The sequence below is a fragment of the Copadichromis virginalis genome, linkage group LG19 (assembly GCF_057382275.1).
Source record: "Copadichromis virginalis isolate Kocher_CV1m ecotype Utaka linkage group LG19, C_Virginalis_male_GT1.1, whole genome shotgun sequence".
NCBI classification, from domain to species: Eukaryota; Metazoa; Chordata; class Actinopteri; order Cichliformes; family Cichlidae; genus Copadichromis; species Copadichromis virginalis.
The window spans coordinates 35,374,906-35,390,837 of NC_140636.1; the positions used below are offsets into that span (position 1 = coordinate 35,374,906).

A 15,932-nucleotide genomic window follows, 5' to 3' on the forward strand; every position below is an offset into this window, starting at 1 on the left:
TATTAACAATAATATAAAATTACGCACAAAAGGAATTACTAATGTAAAAAAAAGTGGTTTTATTTATATATGTTTATATATAAATATTTACGGTGGCCCCTAGAGACAAAGCACGTACAAACTACAAAACACAGCTACCTAGATCACTTAAAGTACACAATTGAAAGCATGTGTGTATTGTTTGTGTATTTATACACAAGCACTCATATATATTCAAATAATTTTAAAAAAATGTTCATTTACCTGTTATTACCACACACCAAATCCAGTCGTTGGTACTTGCTGGCTTGTGTAGCCACGAGGTAACAAAAGCTCAACACTGCGCCCAGCATCCTGGAGCACGTCTGCTGTCTTTTTATGTGTTTTGGAGTTTGTACGTGCTTTGTCTCTAGGGGCCACCGTAAATATACTTTTATTTATTCACTCCACATAAAATGTAATAAACAAATCATATAATACAAAAACGAACTATTCCCAGTTCAACTTATAACTATTCAAATTTTCAGCTTTTTCCTTTTAAACAAATTAAAAATGAAACAACACAAAACACTCCAAACCACAACACAATTAAATATAAATTATAATATGAAAACAAAAAGAAGATGCACATTATCTGTCATATGGACCTGCATGAATAAACTTTCTGAGTCCTTTATCATCTGCAACTGAAAATAGTTGTGGATGATTACTATACCTTTCTAATGTGACGTTGTTGTCCCTGGCTCTCTCTCTCTCTCCCTCCCGCTCTGTTCCTGAGCTACTGAGAGTGTAACTACCGCCCCCCCTCTGCCCAGCGCAAGCACAAGGCTCGCGTGCGGAGTGACGCGGTAAAAAAGTGAGAGAGAGAGGGTGAGAGAAAGAAATATAGCCCCCCCCTGCTTGCAATAAGGAGCCGGCTCGCGTCGTTCACGTCAAAGAGCCATTTCGTTCCCGACCGACACATCACTAGTACGTGCCCTGAGAGGTCAAATGCACTGCAAGAAAACTGCAACATGCAACATTCACTTTTTTCTATGCTTTTAAGTGCTTTCTAACTAACAGTCACCCACCACTGGATGCACTGGAGAGCAACTTGAGGTTTGCATCTTGCCCACAGATATGTGGGGGGAGCCCGGGATTGAACCACCAACCTCACGATCAGCAGATAACCTGCTCTAAATCCTGAGCTACAGACACCCAAAAGAAAGCAGAAATATATAGAAAATATAAATAGAATGTTAAAAGACAATCACGCATAGAACAAAACAAGTGTCTTTGAGGAGACAATAATGTGACGGAACAGCTGCGGAAAATATGCGAAGGATCGCGCAGAGACACGGAGGGTGTTAGGAGTAAGAAAAACATGCAAAACAATGTATGTTATAATCGCATGATTCGTATAAAACTAATGTACCTGCTATTAGCTGTTTACTGTTAGCTTGTCACTTCTGCAGCTGCACTTTATTGTCTCCCCCAAAACACTTTTGTTTTCTCGATTCCCTTTGTGTTTTGTACTTTTTTTGGTTTGCTTTCTGTTCTTACGCTGCAGAACGTTTGACCTCACAGGCCACCGTACATTCGCCTTTAAAACAAGCGGATGTTAAGCCTCCGACGCTGCGGGTGACCTGCAAACATAAACGTGACTCGAGTAGACACCTTCAATAAAATTTTATTGAAAAAAGTACCAATAAGCAACAAGAAATCCAGAAGAAAAAAAAGGATTTGTAGAGCAAAGCTCCGCATGTACAGCATATTGCACTACATAACAAATTGTCTTTACTTCCATTATTATATCAACAACCAAAAAAAGAAAAAAAATGTATATAAACATAAAAATGAGTGCACAGTAGAGTCTCGAAAACACACAATCAATGTTACAAAAATGCTACATGTTCGCTGGGTCTCATTTCTTGGTATACAGAGAGTGTGTGATAATCAAGACTTCATTGAAACTGAGCAGTTAAAGGCATATTCCAGGGTTTTTTCTTTCTTTCTTTTTTTGTCTTGTTTTTTAAATCTTTTTTAGAAATACATTTACACTTTATCAGTTCTGTAAAAAGAAAGGACAGTTTCATGGTTACGAGCTCATGAGCAAAATCAACCGCAACCATGAATTCATTTGGTTTTGTGTATACAGGACAGTAAGATGTGCAAGGAATGTCGCAAGCTCATTTGTCTTTAAAAAAAACAAACAAAAAACCCAAAATGCTCTTGATCTCATTGACTTCAAAAAGGATCACACTGGTATTAAAAGTCATTTTACAAGCGTGAAGTGTCCTTATAAAAGCAGACCCCTTTTCTTAAGAAAATACAATTTAAAAAAAAGAACGTTAAGAAAAACCACGAAGAAGAAATGTTATTACTTATAAAAATTCAAAACTTTCCTCAAAGGAAAAAAAAACTTCAAATTTATATAAAGTGGACTACAAAATTCAAGACACTGACGGTTTCAATAAAATACGCATGTCTCTTTCTCACTGTCTCTCTTGGGATTTTCTGCGCTCACGTATGTCGTTTGAGGCTCGGGAACCTCATTCTAACAAAACTATACAGGGCACCACGGTGGCTTGTTTCCCTTTCCAATAAATCAAACCGGGCCATCGCACCCGAGCCTACTTGCTCGCTGCACTGAACACGCCTGACACGTGGCGAGATCAACTGAGGAGAACAAATCAGAGTAAATACTATACATCAACACTCAACAGATAAGAAACCTAAGGGATTTACATATACAAAGTACTTTCCAGTGCATACTGATTACAACACAATGATTAAGATTAAAGAATTGAACACATACGAGTAAACTGACGCCCTGTGACTTGAGGAAGAAGGCAACCTTTTTGTGTCTAATGTCATGTCTGCCGTTACTTGTTATGAGGGAGAGGTCGTGTGGGAAGGCGTCATTTTTGGAAGGTGGAATTTTGAGTATCAAACACTCATCTGCAGTCTGTAGTTTTCTTCTTTGTGAAGAGCAGCAGCTGTACTTATGTTTGCTCGGTTTAGATGATTGGCTTAGCAGTGACACCTGCCGCCACTTAAAAAGTAATCGTAACTACACGTTTACAGTAGTTGTTCTAAAGGTGAAGACGGCGTAACGATCGCCAACCTGCTCTCCACAGAGCCAAACAGCCGAAGCGTATACAAGTCCGGAGACCAAAATAGAAAAAAGGAAAACAATGAAGTAATTGCACACACAGGTGTATACAGTAGAAATGGGCAAATACACTGAAATAAATAAAAGAAGAAGAAAGAAAAATAAATTACAAAGAAAGTGAACCGATGAACAACAACCATGTAATGAAGGAGCAGCACAAAGAGGAAGTCAAGAGCTGATGGTGAGACGGGGAGCTACACGGACTGGCTCAGCGTTCACGATCCGCAGGAAACTACAACCACAACCACATTCAGTGCACCTCGCACCACCTATGACTACTACGCTCAGTAGCTCCGTCCCCACCACAGCCAGCAAGTCAGCCTCAAACTCCTCAGTTGAACGGTACCTTTAAGAAGCGTGTGCTGAGAAAGTTGGCCGAGATCTAGGTTAAAATGGAGATGGGAGAAGCGACAACACCTCGAGGGGGTTTCGTCACGTATTAATCGGCGAGAACAGCTCTTCTTCTAACCATGTAACAGATTCTCAAGGTTACCAGTAGCCCACAAAAGTCTGTCCCTGAGACATCTTGAGAAAAAAACAAAAAAAAGCCCAACAACAAAAAAGAGAAAGAACCTAATCGTCATGCAGTGATAAACTTGACACATTGTAAGGAGCATGTAATTACAGACCCCTGATATGTACTGCTCCTTGGGTCCAAAAGTTGGCCTGGGTTCAGCAATGAAAGAAGAGTAAAACAAAACAACAAACAGCATCTTTGACAGTGTCTTTAAACATATTCATATTTCAACAATAATTACAGTCTTTTTCACTTTTTCTTTTCTGTTTTTTGTCCATTTCAGAGACTGCCCGTCTGCTGAGTCAGTGGTGATTATATGTGCTCAAACATCCCAAATCTGGATCTCAGCACCAACGACAATATTTATACCCCATAAAAGGTGGCCTGAGAGATTTTGTTTTACGCACTGGGTTCGGCATATTGTTTCGATGTTCTGAAGATACAGCGGGGCCGTGAAAAAAACAAAACAAAAAATCAAAACCTTTTTAACCGAGCCAACGTGTCTCTCTCCAACTCTTCAGTGTGGTCTGAAAAACTGCGTGAGCGATCTTTCGAGAAGTGTCATCCAGATTGTGTTCAGTCAGGCCTCAACACTGAGGCACGTCTCAAGACAATGCGAATGGATAAATGTGAAATGCGGTGGTAAGGAAACAGGTGGTAAATGAAAAAAACAAATAAACAAACCAAAAAAAATCAACCTTCATACGAGACAGAGGTTAGCTTGTCAACATTCGGATCTTTTGAAGGGTGGTATAGTGCAAAAACAGTGGATCCACAGCTCCACTTCAAGGGCATGGAGGTCTGAAAACAATCAAATGAAAAAAAAACATTGGAAAAACCCCCCAAAAGGGAATATCAGAGTAATATACTGGGAACAAGGGTCAAGTGAAATGAATAAAACAGCTGGTTTAGGTGTTACGATATCTGCAACAACGTGATTGACTTGTGTTCTAATATAGTGCAAGACCTCTAATAGTTGTTTACATGCGTGCAAGAGTCGGCACGTTGACGTGCGCTACATGTCAGATGTCATTTGCCCCCCGATATGTTGCAGGAAAAAGGCTAAAATGACAAGTAAACCCAGTAAAAACCCAGGTTAAGTGAAAGGATTTTAACAATAACAACACAAGATGTCCAAGTGCACATGCCTTGTTTTCCTTTTTGATGTCTGGCAAGTTTGCATGCAGTCACCTGGCTTGTTTGACCAGACGGTGACGTTAAGAAGCGCAGACTCCACCCAGAGAGTCAGCAGACCCAAACATCTGACATGTATCGCGTGACTCTCTTTGCATATTAAGATGACATATCACCGTGCGCTCACTTTCACACGCGCGGTGTTCCCAGTATTTCTGAACAATACCAAGAGGTCGTGTTCAAAGAAAACCAAGGAGGGACAAAAGACAAACTGAAAGTAAAAAAAAAAATGAAGAAAACATAAATGTTCCACTGAGGTGAGGTGCAAAATGCTTTTGTTCTGAGAAGTCGCCTCTTTGGAAGTTAGTAAAAATCGACTTGACTGGTCACCTGGGAAACTTCCTCTGCGTTTTCTTTCACTTCCTAACCATCTTCTCTTGCCTGTCAAAACTGCTCAATACTCATTCTGGCAGAAGACACTGAATAAGGCATTCCCAGGTTCTGTGAGAGGTCATTAAAGTGAACAAGAACAATGTACTGTACAAAACCACTACACCACAGGTATGCCAAAAAAAAAGAAAGAACATTGCCCATTAGTGGAATCTCAGAGCAACATGGCATCTTCTTTGAAGGCAAAAAAAACAACAAAAAACCCCCAAAACACAACCTGGTATAAAAGTTGGTTGTCTCCGTCCCGCGGTGACCTCAATTGTTTTCTCCCCAAACAGACCCGTGTTAGATTAGACAGTGCCAGTAGGAGTCCAGTTCCTCACAGAGATGAATGAAAAACGGGGGACAAGGTCGCCTCACCTCCGTCCTCCACCCCCTCCTCCGGCTATGAACCCCCTATCAAACAGAAGGCTGAGAATGGCCGCGGCCAGGCGCCACCACATCGGCCCCTGGTTCCTTTGGTTTCGGTGATACTGAAACAAAAACAAGACAAAACGCACAACAGTTAGAAACTCAAAACACAGCACCAGACGCAGCCATTATTTGGGGTTCGCGTCGTGTTTATGTTGTCGGCGACCGACGCCGATTCACAGCGAGCATAAAACGTAACGAGACGCCGATATTTTCAGGGCACTCCGCTCCGCTTCCCAGCGATGCTTAGCAGAGAGGATTCCCTTTGTGTGCAGGATCCTTTACGCGAGCCGGGCTTTCCCTACAGACATTCCTAGCCATAAACACATTTATCGCACGGTCACACTTTTTTTTATTCTAATCTTCCTGGCACAGACTAGCAGCCAGCAGCTCAGGAGGAGACTCTCTCAGGTTTGCGAGCCAATTGGATTGTGTGCGATTAGGAGGATAATGCTATCTCTGCCATTGAGAAGCTGAGATAAGATAATTGCACCAAATGGGATTAGAGGGCTCTTGATGAGAGGCAGGGAGTCTGTGGAAAAACACACGTGTCTGCACGAGAGGGCTACAGTAGATCTCATGCCCCGGACGGAAGGCAGACTCCGCTACACCTGATAGTTCCGAGGCTATTTTCAGACCAAGAGGGCCGTAAACTGAAAACAACTGGGGGGCGGGGTTAAGATTACTTTTTCAAAACAATGCATGAAAGTGTACTACGTTGTCTTGATAACATTGTATTACTGTTTAGAAAAGCCAAAATATCCTAAGGCAGCGATTAGATACGCCATATTTGCACGACTAGTGTCCAAACCTTGACCTAGTTAACAGTCAAGAACTGCCACTGTGATAAGCCTCTGGGTTTCCATACCGTTATCACACTGTGGTGAACTTTGCAGGGTGTTGCATAAGCTTCAGCAGTTTCCAGCCAGCATGTTTGTATTCTACTTGCTTTCACCTGAAAAAAGAGGTAAAAACGCTACGGTAAACACAACCAGGAAGCTGTTTGTTTCATTATGACATGTCTAAATTTTGCCCTGGAGATATTTTGATAAGTATATAATAATAGTGTAATGTCTACTTCGAATAAACAAAGGGGGTATTTATTAGAAAGCACAAAATGTTGCATCGCTGGAAGCCGCCATGCTTGAAGTCTTGTAGTTTATTAAGTTACACAAGGCCGGCTCTGCCATGAAAGGAAGGGGGGCGGGGGGGGGGGGATGCAGGTATGCAATTATATCAATACTGTATGTCAATATTTAACGACAGAGGATTTTTCTGTCAGAGCGTAAATCTCAAAATGAGTCAAGTTCCATGAGAAGCGAATTCGTCTTTACAGTCCAAACCAGAATGCCCCCTGTGACCTTTCACCCTCCATTCCATCAAGCTAGACACAAAGAAAGTGAGAGAATAAAAAACAGCAAGAGTGACAAAAGGAGGTGTGCAGGCCTGCTGCAAGTTAGTCATGAGTCACGACACCAACTGTCAAAATGAGGCTCTAAATTTAGCCAGCGATAGAGAAGCAGAGTGGAGCCAGATTCCCTATGTCGTCACGCTGACACCAGCCTGATGTGCTTTATCAGTGCAAGCTGTCTGTCAAGCCAGCTGCTCGCAAGCTCTGCCTTATCGCTTGAGCAAACAGGCCAGCCTCTGCAGCGAGAATCCCCGCGTTGTTCATATCGGCGAGCGGAGAAGGGCCGAGTATCATGCAAACATAGCGGTTGCATGAGTTAATAGGCAACAGCACAAACAGACGTTCCCGTCAACACAAATAATCAGAGAACAATGAAAGAAAAGTAAATACCATTTGTCATTGCTCCCAGCACCACTTTCCTCCCTCCCCTTCCACAAGTGCTGAAAGGAGAGAGTGCCGTGCCCTCACTGGAACAGTGACGAGATAAAGCGACAACCGCTGCGTGTAAGCGTGCAGGCGCGCACACGGAGGAGATATTCAACCCTGCTTTCAACACCTCCTATCGAAAGCACCAGGAGTCGTCTCCCTTAAAAAAACATGGGGATGAAACCCAACTCTGCTCCTTGCCCTGCGCAGGCTGAAGCAGTCTTCCTGCCATTGTGAATGCCATTATTGCTGTGTCTCAAATGGCAGGCCCGGCTAATGTCAGCCATCCCTCTGGGGACCTTAGAGTCCCCTCCAGCACTTTCTGACTGAGGAGCAATTTATCTGTCAGCATCCGCCAGCACTCCCTCCGCCACCTAATCCCTCCTTTCGCCAGGGGCCACGGGCTCCCATGGAGAGAGCACCGGCAGCCACGTTGCACCAAAATCCATCAAAAACGATGGCAGTCGAAGGCATTTAGATTGCTCTGGGACAAGTGTCTGCGCTGAATAACTCGCCTACTGACAGGAGCAACAGGAACGAGACCTGGCAAACAGTACCGCTATTATCCAGCGAGTTTTTCTTTTTTTTTTTGTGCTAACTGCCAGACCGTGCGATACTGAGAAGTGAGAGACGGCAAAAGAGCAGAAAGCAGAAAAACAAGTATGGGTGTATTCATGCATGAGCATGTACACATGCACGCACAATACAATAACTTGCACAACCAGAACCAGAAATAGTAATTACAGAGGCTTCAGTGGAATCACGCATCCAAAACCACACTTAAGTGTTTGAGTTGTAAAAACATGTAAAAACATCCCTCAATAACAGCAAACCACGAAGACACTTAGCACAGTAGCAGAAGCACAGCCATGCTCGGAGAACAAAAGAAAATAAAAACTTTTTTTTTTTTGGCCTTTATCAAATATTCACTATCTAGGCATATGTGTCTTCAAGATATGACTTTACAGGATGGTTTTCACTCTGACTGTCCTCTCTGCTGTTTACTCAACCAGCAAAGTGAGCACAAACCACTTCCTCATCTCTTGACCCAGGCCTGCCTCCGATGTGCGTCAGTAGATCCTGGTCGCACACATAGCAACCCTCCTGTCTGACCGTCTGTGTGTGTCTGCCCGTGTCACAATACATGAGTCATGCTGCGGCGGTATAAATAACATCTGCTTGATAAAGTGCATGAGAAAAATCAGAAGCTGTCTCATAGGTTAGAGTCTAAATTTAAAAAGAAAAAAAGATTATATATATATACACACACATGTATACTAGGGCTGCCACAAACGATTATTTTGATAGTCGACTAGTCACCGATTATTTATGCGATTAGTCGACTAATCAGATCATCATCCATTGGACGTAAAACTACAGCTTATTGCACCAGCAGCATCTGCTCTTATATAACTATCATTAGCTTACAGCTTTAAGCTTTTAAGGTGCTAACTAAAAATAAAGACAAGATGATAGTTTATTCAATTTTAATGAAATCTGCAGATTGTTTTGGTGAAGTTTAATAAACTCCTTGCTATCTAAAATATAACAGGACACCGGAGTATATTCTGGAGCATCTCACACTTCTGATAATCAGCTGTCTGCTTGACGTTTATTCAGCTGTGTAAAAACTTTAATCTCAGCCAAACCGATTTACTCAGGAACAAATAAAATACTGAAAAAAGTCAAACAATAACATTTTTAATTTATCTAAGTGACTCATATATCATGTTTAACCTGAGTAGCGAAAGACGGCGGTGGGTTTGAAAACAATTTGCCGGGAGTCCGGTGTTCTCACGGTGCTAGTGACCTAGCTCCGGCTAGCTATCGAGCTAGTGGGTAACAGACGTCTCCGAAAACGTCGGAGCGCTTTTGAAAATATGTGGTGTCCTGATAAACTGAGCAGATATTTGAGGTTTACACAGCTACATTCTCGCCTGAAAATATGTTAAACGTTTATTTTGTGACCCAGAAAGAATAATAAGAGTAATATTAAAACTAACTAGCTGCCGCCATTGTTGGAAACTGAGCTGGGCTGTGCTATGAATTCTGGGACACAGCTTCTTCTTCTTCGGGGTTTAACGGCAGCTGGCATCCTTGTACATGCAGTGCTGCCATCTTCTGTTTCAGTCCGTTATTACACTCTTAAATCCTGCTTCTTATTCTTGCGTCTTTTGGGATCTTACAAAGCTTCAAACGACGCGTCGACTATTAAATCAGTCGTCGACGATTTTGATAGTCGACGTAATCGTGACTAGTCGACTAATCGTGGCAGCCCTAATGTATACATATTTTTATGTGCACGGGTCATCCCATTTCCCCACAGGGAGTTTTTAAGACAGCTTAGGACAGTTGTTATTTGATCATGTGAAATTCAATTTCCATTCTCCATCCCCCCCCCCGTATACATCCTTAAACCATCATTATTATGGATCTCACCTCCGCAGTCTGCCTATGACTGAGAAAACGTATTTTTTGGGTGTGTGTGTGCGTGTGTCTCCTGTGGCTGCGCCTCGCAAAGGGAAGGGGCTGCCTTGAGACTCCATGGAACCACAGCTGTTCCCCTCTGGGCTCACGTGGGGAGCTTCGGGTTACAACATGTTTACCTACTTTTACCACTTCTGCTTTTTTTCCTGGATGTATCAGCATGCGTGCATGTGTGCGTGTATAAATGTGTGAAATAAATATGTGTGTAAAGACTGTTAACCACCTGTGCAACAAAAGTACTTGCACTTTGCAGGAAATCTCCCTGGAGGGGGGGGGGGGGGGGGGGGGGGGGTCTGTGCATATTTTGTGCATATTTAAAGACAAAGAAATAAAAGCATGTCACAGGTTTTACAGCACACCCAAACAGCAGTGATATGCCGATACAGTGGACACTGTCGCTGTGACCACCGTGTGTTGTTTGAGTGCAGGCATCCTCCACACCAACAGCCTTCAGAGCACATTAAGGAAACAGGGGAAAAGAGAGAGAAATAAACAGGAAGAGGAGGCAGGGGAAGGGGGTGGGGTGGGAGTGTGTGGGGGGGGTGAAGGGCTGTCCTCGTTCTGAAATGTCTTTGGCTTGAGGGAAAAGAGGGGCAGAGGGGGTGGGGGTTAGGTACTGGGGTAAAGTTCTGCATGTGTATAGCCTCTCCAAAACAAATATAAAGCGAGCACCGTAATAGAGAAGAAACTTTTGACCCACAATTAATCTCTGTCAGATCAAAATGAGATCCAAATATTGATTTAAAAAGAGCAAAAAAAAGGTTTGTGGATGATGTGGCTAATGTGTGGACTTAACTTTTCCCTGCTCCGACTTTATAAACACTTAACCTGTGGTGCTTATTCGCACACAGACACAAGTTTCGTCTCTAGTTTGATGGCAGCAAATTTAACTTTACGCTTTATGGAGTCTTTTGTTTCTTATATTGTTGACAGAACATTGGCGTATCTTCCTGGCTTTACTGCTCTCATCTCACTGGCTCAGATAGGACACATAGAGACTATTTGACAAAAGCAACAAAAAAAAAAAACAATATAGGTGTATTTGCCTGTTATCAGGCACAGGGAGCAATCTGCAATTTAGTCAAATTTGAAAACTGTCAAAAGAATCGGGTTGCCCTCCACACTTAATGTGAGGCACTAAAAGCATGCTTGTTTCACTACCATTCGGCACCACCGTTTGTCTCCCAGTATTGCACAATCAGCCGAACGCATCCATCCTCCTCACCAGTTGCAGGCGTTCCCAGTGAAACTGGTCTCCTATGAGCTGGAGTTTCTGTCCAATGCAGGCCTCCACGCTGCGAGCCGCGGGTCGCTGGCGGGGCAGGCGCTCCATGCTGTTTTGCTGCTCCGTGCTTCCTTGTCGACTCGCTCTGTGATCCCCGACGAGCTCGAAGCGTGCCGGGAAGTGCAATCGAAAACCTGCGTTACCTGTCGAGTGTCAGGACTCATGCTTATTATTTTGTAAACAACACGTGCTCAGCAAAATAATCTCAATACAGCAATGACGCCGAGCGTGCCAGTCTTTTACACACAGGTAAGGAGATCCATCAGTCTCCTGAAGTACTGCCGAACGCGCCTTTCAGCAAACAGGTTGCTCAGCTATATATCCACAGTTTACCCAGCTGTGATTATTCCTTTGTCTTTTTTAATGACCTTTAATAGTTTCACAAAATAAACCCACATGACTAGTAGTTATAGAGCTCCTCTGGAATGGTTACTTGTTTATGGCACCAGAGTTATTGCTGTCACTGATAATCAGCTCTCTGAAGAGTTGCTGCACAGGTGAGCACTTCTGTCACATCCTTTCAGTCACAATGCCAGTCTGGCGCCTTTTGAATAGCAAAGCAGCTGGGTACACTGCATACAGACCATAAAAGTGAATGTGATGACGACTATGAGGCGCCAGAGGTGAGATCAGCGCAGTAACGCTGTTAACCATCCCTCACGGTGAGTCTCGCATTGTGCTCTCGTGCGTCGGTTTTATAACACCGGTTATCACGCACAAGGCAGTGTTCCCTTTTCCTCCCCTCTTTTGAAATATGGTATGTTGTCAGCCTCACCGTAGAAGAGTGGTCTGGGCTCCTCTGCGACTCCACAGGGCAGCATGCCGTTGTTTGGTACCAGGGCAGGACCGGGTGTCTGTGTGCCTCGATGTTCACACTTTATCTCCCTGAATGTGGTGCGCCAACAGTTGGCTTTTGGCTCAAACACATCGTCCTCCTCATCGTCCATACGGGGTGCGCTTTGAAACGAGCAGCCTTAAAAGTAACGTGACAGGAAAAGAACAAAGGAAAGGTTAAAGCCGAACACGTGTAGTTCATCTTCCAGCGGGGCACGGCGTCCCAAGTTCCCTTCGCTAATGAATCCAACCTTGGAGAAATCCACACTAAGAGCTGATGAGATGATCTCAGACACATTCATTAGTCGTTCCTTCCTCCAAAGCATTCATTATCATTATAGACAACCTGTCTGGCCTATAATGAGTGCCCTCAAATCAATAAAACCACAGTGGATAAGTTGGGGAAGAGAAAATGAGCAAACGGTCTGCCTTAATTTGTGGCAAAGATCTCAGTGCTTATTTAGACAAATAGCTCTGCTCAACTCAGTGATGAAACCACATAATTCACTGTGGTTAGGCAAGTCAGTTGAGCCACAGATACATTTAAAGGACTTTGCTGCCTAGATTAAATAAGAGGTAGATTATCTTTTGTCTGTGCTAAGCACATGGATGGGGGTTTCAATAACAGTCCCATAATTACTAACTTTGCTAATAGTTGGTATTTTAACAGTACTGCTGCACCGTATGTATATAAATATGAAAGTTATATAGATATTAGAGCAGATATTTGATGCCAATAATAAAATGCCTCATTATGATTCATCATACTCAATTTACCGCAGTGTGGCAAGAATCTCAAGGAGCACTTGGCAAACTCTCCAGAGTCAATACTAGACTGCACTCAACTCTACAGTGGGTCAAACAGTCATCAAAATACGGGTGAAATTCAAGTTGGCCTCACTGGCAAAACTCAAAGTCACCACTGCAGTTGTATTACGGGGTTAGACTAGTACCACACTTCCAAATTAGGATCCACAGCAAAAGGGTAATGACAGTCTTTGAGGATAATCCTACGCCACACTCCCTTCCCTGGTCTGTCAGCCTGCCAAGCTCCCGGAGAAAGGAGTTTTCATTTCTTCACCCAGCATAAGCAGATTGGCCTGGCTCTAGCATGCCCAGACCTCACGATATACTGTGTGCGTTCACAATAAACCCTGTGTGTAAAACCACTTAATGCTTTGTTTTGACAAACACACCGAAAGAACATGTGTGCGTGTGTGTGTGTGAGAGAAAACCTTAGGTTCAACTTCCAGATACACAGGCTTGCTGTCTGTGCTGCTCTACTGACCAGGCAGTGAGCTGCATGTTTGTGTCAGACAGTAGCTCCCCCTGCTGCAGACAAATTAACAAAGGGGAAGGAGGGAAAGATGCGGTGGTGGCGAGGGAGCTCTGTTATTGACACAGTTTCAATCCAACGGCTTTAAGAGCCTTCCACCACGCAGTATCGGCTTTATGTAACATTACTCACACCGAGAAATGAAGCCTTCTCACGCTCAAGCTCGGCCACACTTTTATAACATATAGAAATAAAGCAGAGCGCGTTTTAAACCGACATTTGACCGAAAAGACATGCAAAAATACAGCTTGAGTGGCGTGAAATAAAGACAAGCGTGGGCATATGTGTAATACGCTGATTCATTTCATTATAGGAAGAAAACAGTCGTTACTGCGTTTTAACAGAGCACCCGGGGACGCACTCGGCGCCCCGCGGTCTGAAGTCCATTCACCAAGCCGGGCTGAGCAAACCGGGAAAGCCGGTGTAATTCAAATCTGCGCTGGGTGAATGACAGGCAGCACATTTAACCGCGTTTATGAGCAGACAAGCCCGGTGGTTATGTGCAGTAACATAGGGCGAATGAATGCAGACGCGAATGGAAGGCAGCGGCACGTTGCGCTGTCGGTTCTTATTTTTAAGGACGCGCTTGTTACCTGATGTAATCAGCTCGCTCCGGTGGACAGAGTGTGCCCTGGACGAGGACATTTAACAGCGTTTAAAAGTGTCTCCCGTGAACTTACCACACAGATCGGCTTCGCTGTAACGACTGTCCTATAACCGGAAAACAAAAAGAAAACAAAAGAAAAAAGCCTAAGAGTTCAGAATCCCGCTGAGTCAAACGACTTTAGTCCTTATCGCCTCCACGACTACTTCCATTCTGCGAGGAAAAGCGCTAGCAGCCTATGTCTTTGCAGGCATGTCAGCTGACTCCGCCAACGGGGCGTGGCGCGAAAAATTAGTAAACAAACCCTCTTTAAAGAGGCTTGCTTTCCCTCCGGCACACTTGCACTGCTTCCAAGCGAAGAAAGCATATCCCTTTAAGAGCCGGCTACATATGGGTGCTGCAACCAATAGCCGACTTTGTTGTTACCCGGCCTTCTCGGTCGTGTAATCAGACACGTGGAAGGGGAAATTCCCCAGAGCACGAGACCGCTTTCTCGCTACTACTGTTGATCATCTGGCTGCTCTGGTCAGATAGCGCTGTCATCTTGTGGTGTTTTTCAGCCGTTCTTTGCCCTGACAGCTGTATATTAATATATTTACCTGACATTTGCTGAAATAATTCAGCCCACAATTAAAGTTGATTACAGCTCGAAGCATATATCACAGTATGCTGCATCCTGTGTTTTTCTCTATGGTAAGTACTGTGCAAACGTCTTTCATTTGTTTATATTTTGCAAGGAAAATGAGAAATAGGTAGAGTGATCTACTGCAACGCAAACACATGTGTGGAAGCACAGCTTATTATGATTATAGAACAGAGGTTCTGTAATCCTAATAAGCTTGACTGTAACCATCTTTATTCTTGACCGCAGCCTGAACTCTCTTTATGTAAAGTAGTCTACAGGAATAGTTCTCCAGGCTTGTTGAAGAACATTCAGAGCTCTTCTTTGGATGCTGTCTGCCTGTTGTTCTGTTCTCTGTCAAGATGATGCCACACTGGTTCACTGATGTTGAGGTCCAGGCTCAGCAAAGCCATGACTGATGTGTTTTTCTACCCAAGGTATACATTTACTGCACAATCCTGTTTCAGATTGTGTTTGGAAACTGAAAAATTAAGCCAGGTTTGAAATCTGATGGCAGCGATATTCAAAATCATTGACTGAAGTGGGGCTTTAAAACATGATAGAGCCTCCACTGTATTTTACAGACAGCTGTAGATATTCACCGTTGTACCTCCTGACCTCGTCTGTACATTATTGATAGGGATTTAAATTTGGATTTTCACCTCACAAAACCTGTTATCGCTGATTTTCAGTCTCGTTCTTGTGTAATTTGGGACACCTCAGCCTTTTTCTCCCCATTTCCCTTCCCTAAGAATGGCTTCTTTACAGACACCACTCCACTGAAGCCATTTCCGATGATGCTTTAGCAAACAGTAGATGCATTTAAGGTCCAGATGCATCTCTCTGATCCTGTGTCAGGTCTTTGCTAGATTTTTCCCCCTTTTTCTTAAGTACTTGACTTTCAGACACTGTCCACAAATTACTGGGTCCCTGACTCAGGACCATGACAGTACCCCCTCTTAAGGGCTGGCTCCAGACAGTCCCAAAAACAGCAGACCACCAGGCCCGAGCAGGTGGAGGGGGGTCCAGGATGGAGGGCTTGGAGCAAAAGCAGAATTACAAGAATTATTGGCTCATTGGAAGCAAAATATAAAGAAATGAGGTTTGGTTTAAAACTTTTGCACAGTACTGTAGGTGTATTCACATTCACAGACTCAGTTTCTTACTGGGACAATAATATACTGAACAGCATCAAGTCACTATAGTATGATATCTATGTTTCAGTAGTTACTTGAAAAGGCAGGTCACATCCTGTACCTTAGAGAGCAGTACACTTTAGTGG

General features: G+C 43.5%; 1 protein-coding gene across 2 annotated transcripts; it reads right to left on the bottom strand.

Moving 5' to 3' along the window:
* Window positions 1-1,632: 1,632 nt before the first annotated feature.
* bmf1 (BCL2 modifying factor 1) lies at window positions 1,633-14,257 on the bottom strand. Of its 2 annotated transcripts, XM_085441707.1 has the most exons (5): window positions 14,105-14,257; window positions 12,030-12,227; window positions 11,195-11,397; window positions 6,514-6,600; window positions 1,633-5,707 (listed from the first exon to the last, which is right to left on the bottom strand). In XM_085441707.1, the coding sequence occupies exons 2-5, from the start codon at window positions 12,199-12,201 to the stop codon at window positions 5,591-5,593; spliced, it is 579 nt and encodes a 192-aa protein (XP_085297833.1). In that variant the 5' UTR covers window positions 12,202-12,227; window positions 14,105-14,257; the 3' UTR covers window positions 1,633-5,590. The 2 variants fall into 2 exon arrangements, with proteins under 2 accessions (XP_085297833.1, XP_085297832.1); XM_085441706.1 differs by lacking the exon at window positions 6,514-6,600 and having other exon boundaries at window positions 14,105-14,256.
* Window positions 14,258-15,932: the final 1,675 nt, after the last annotated feature.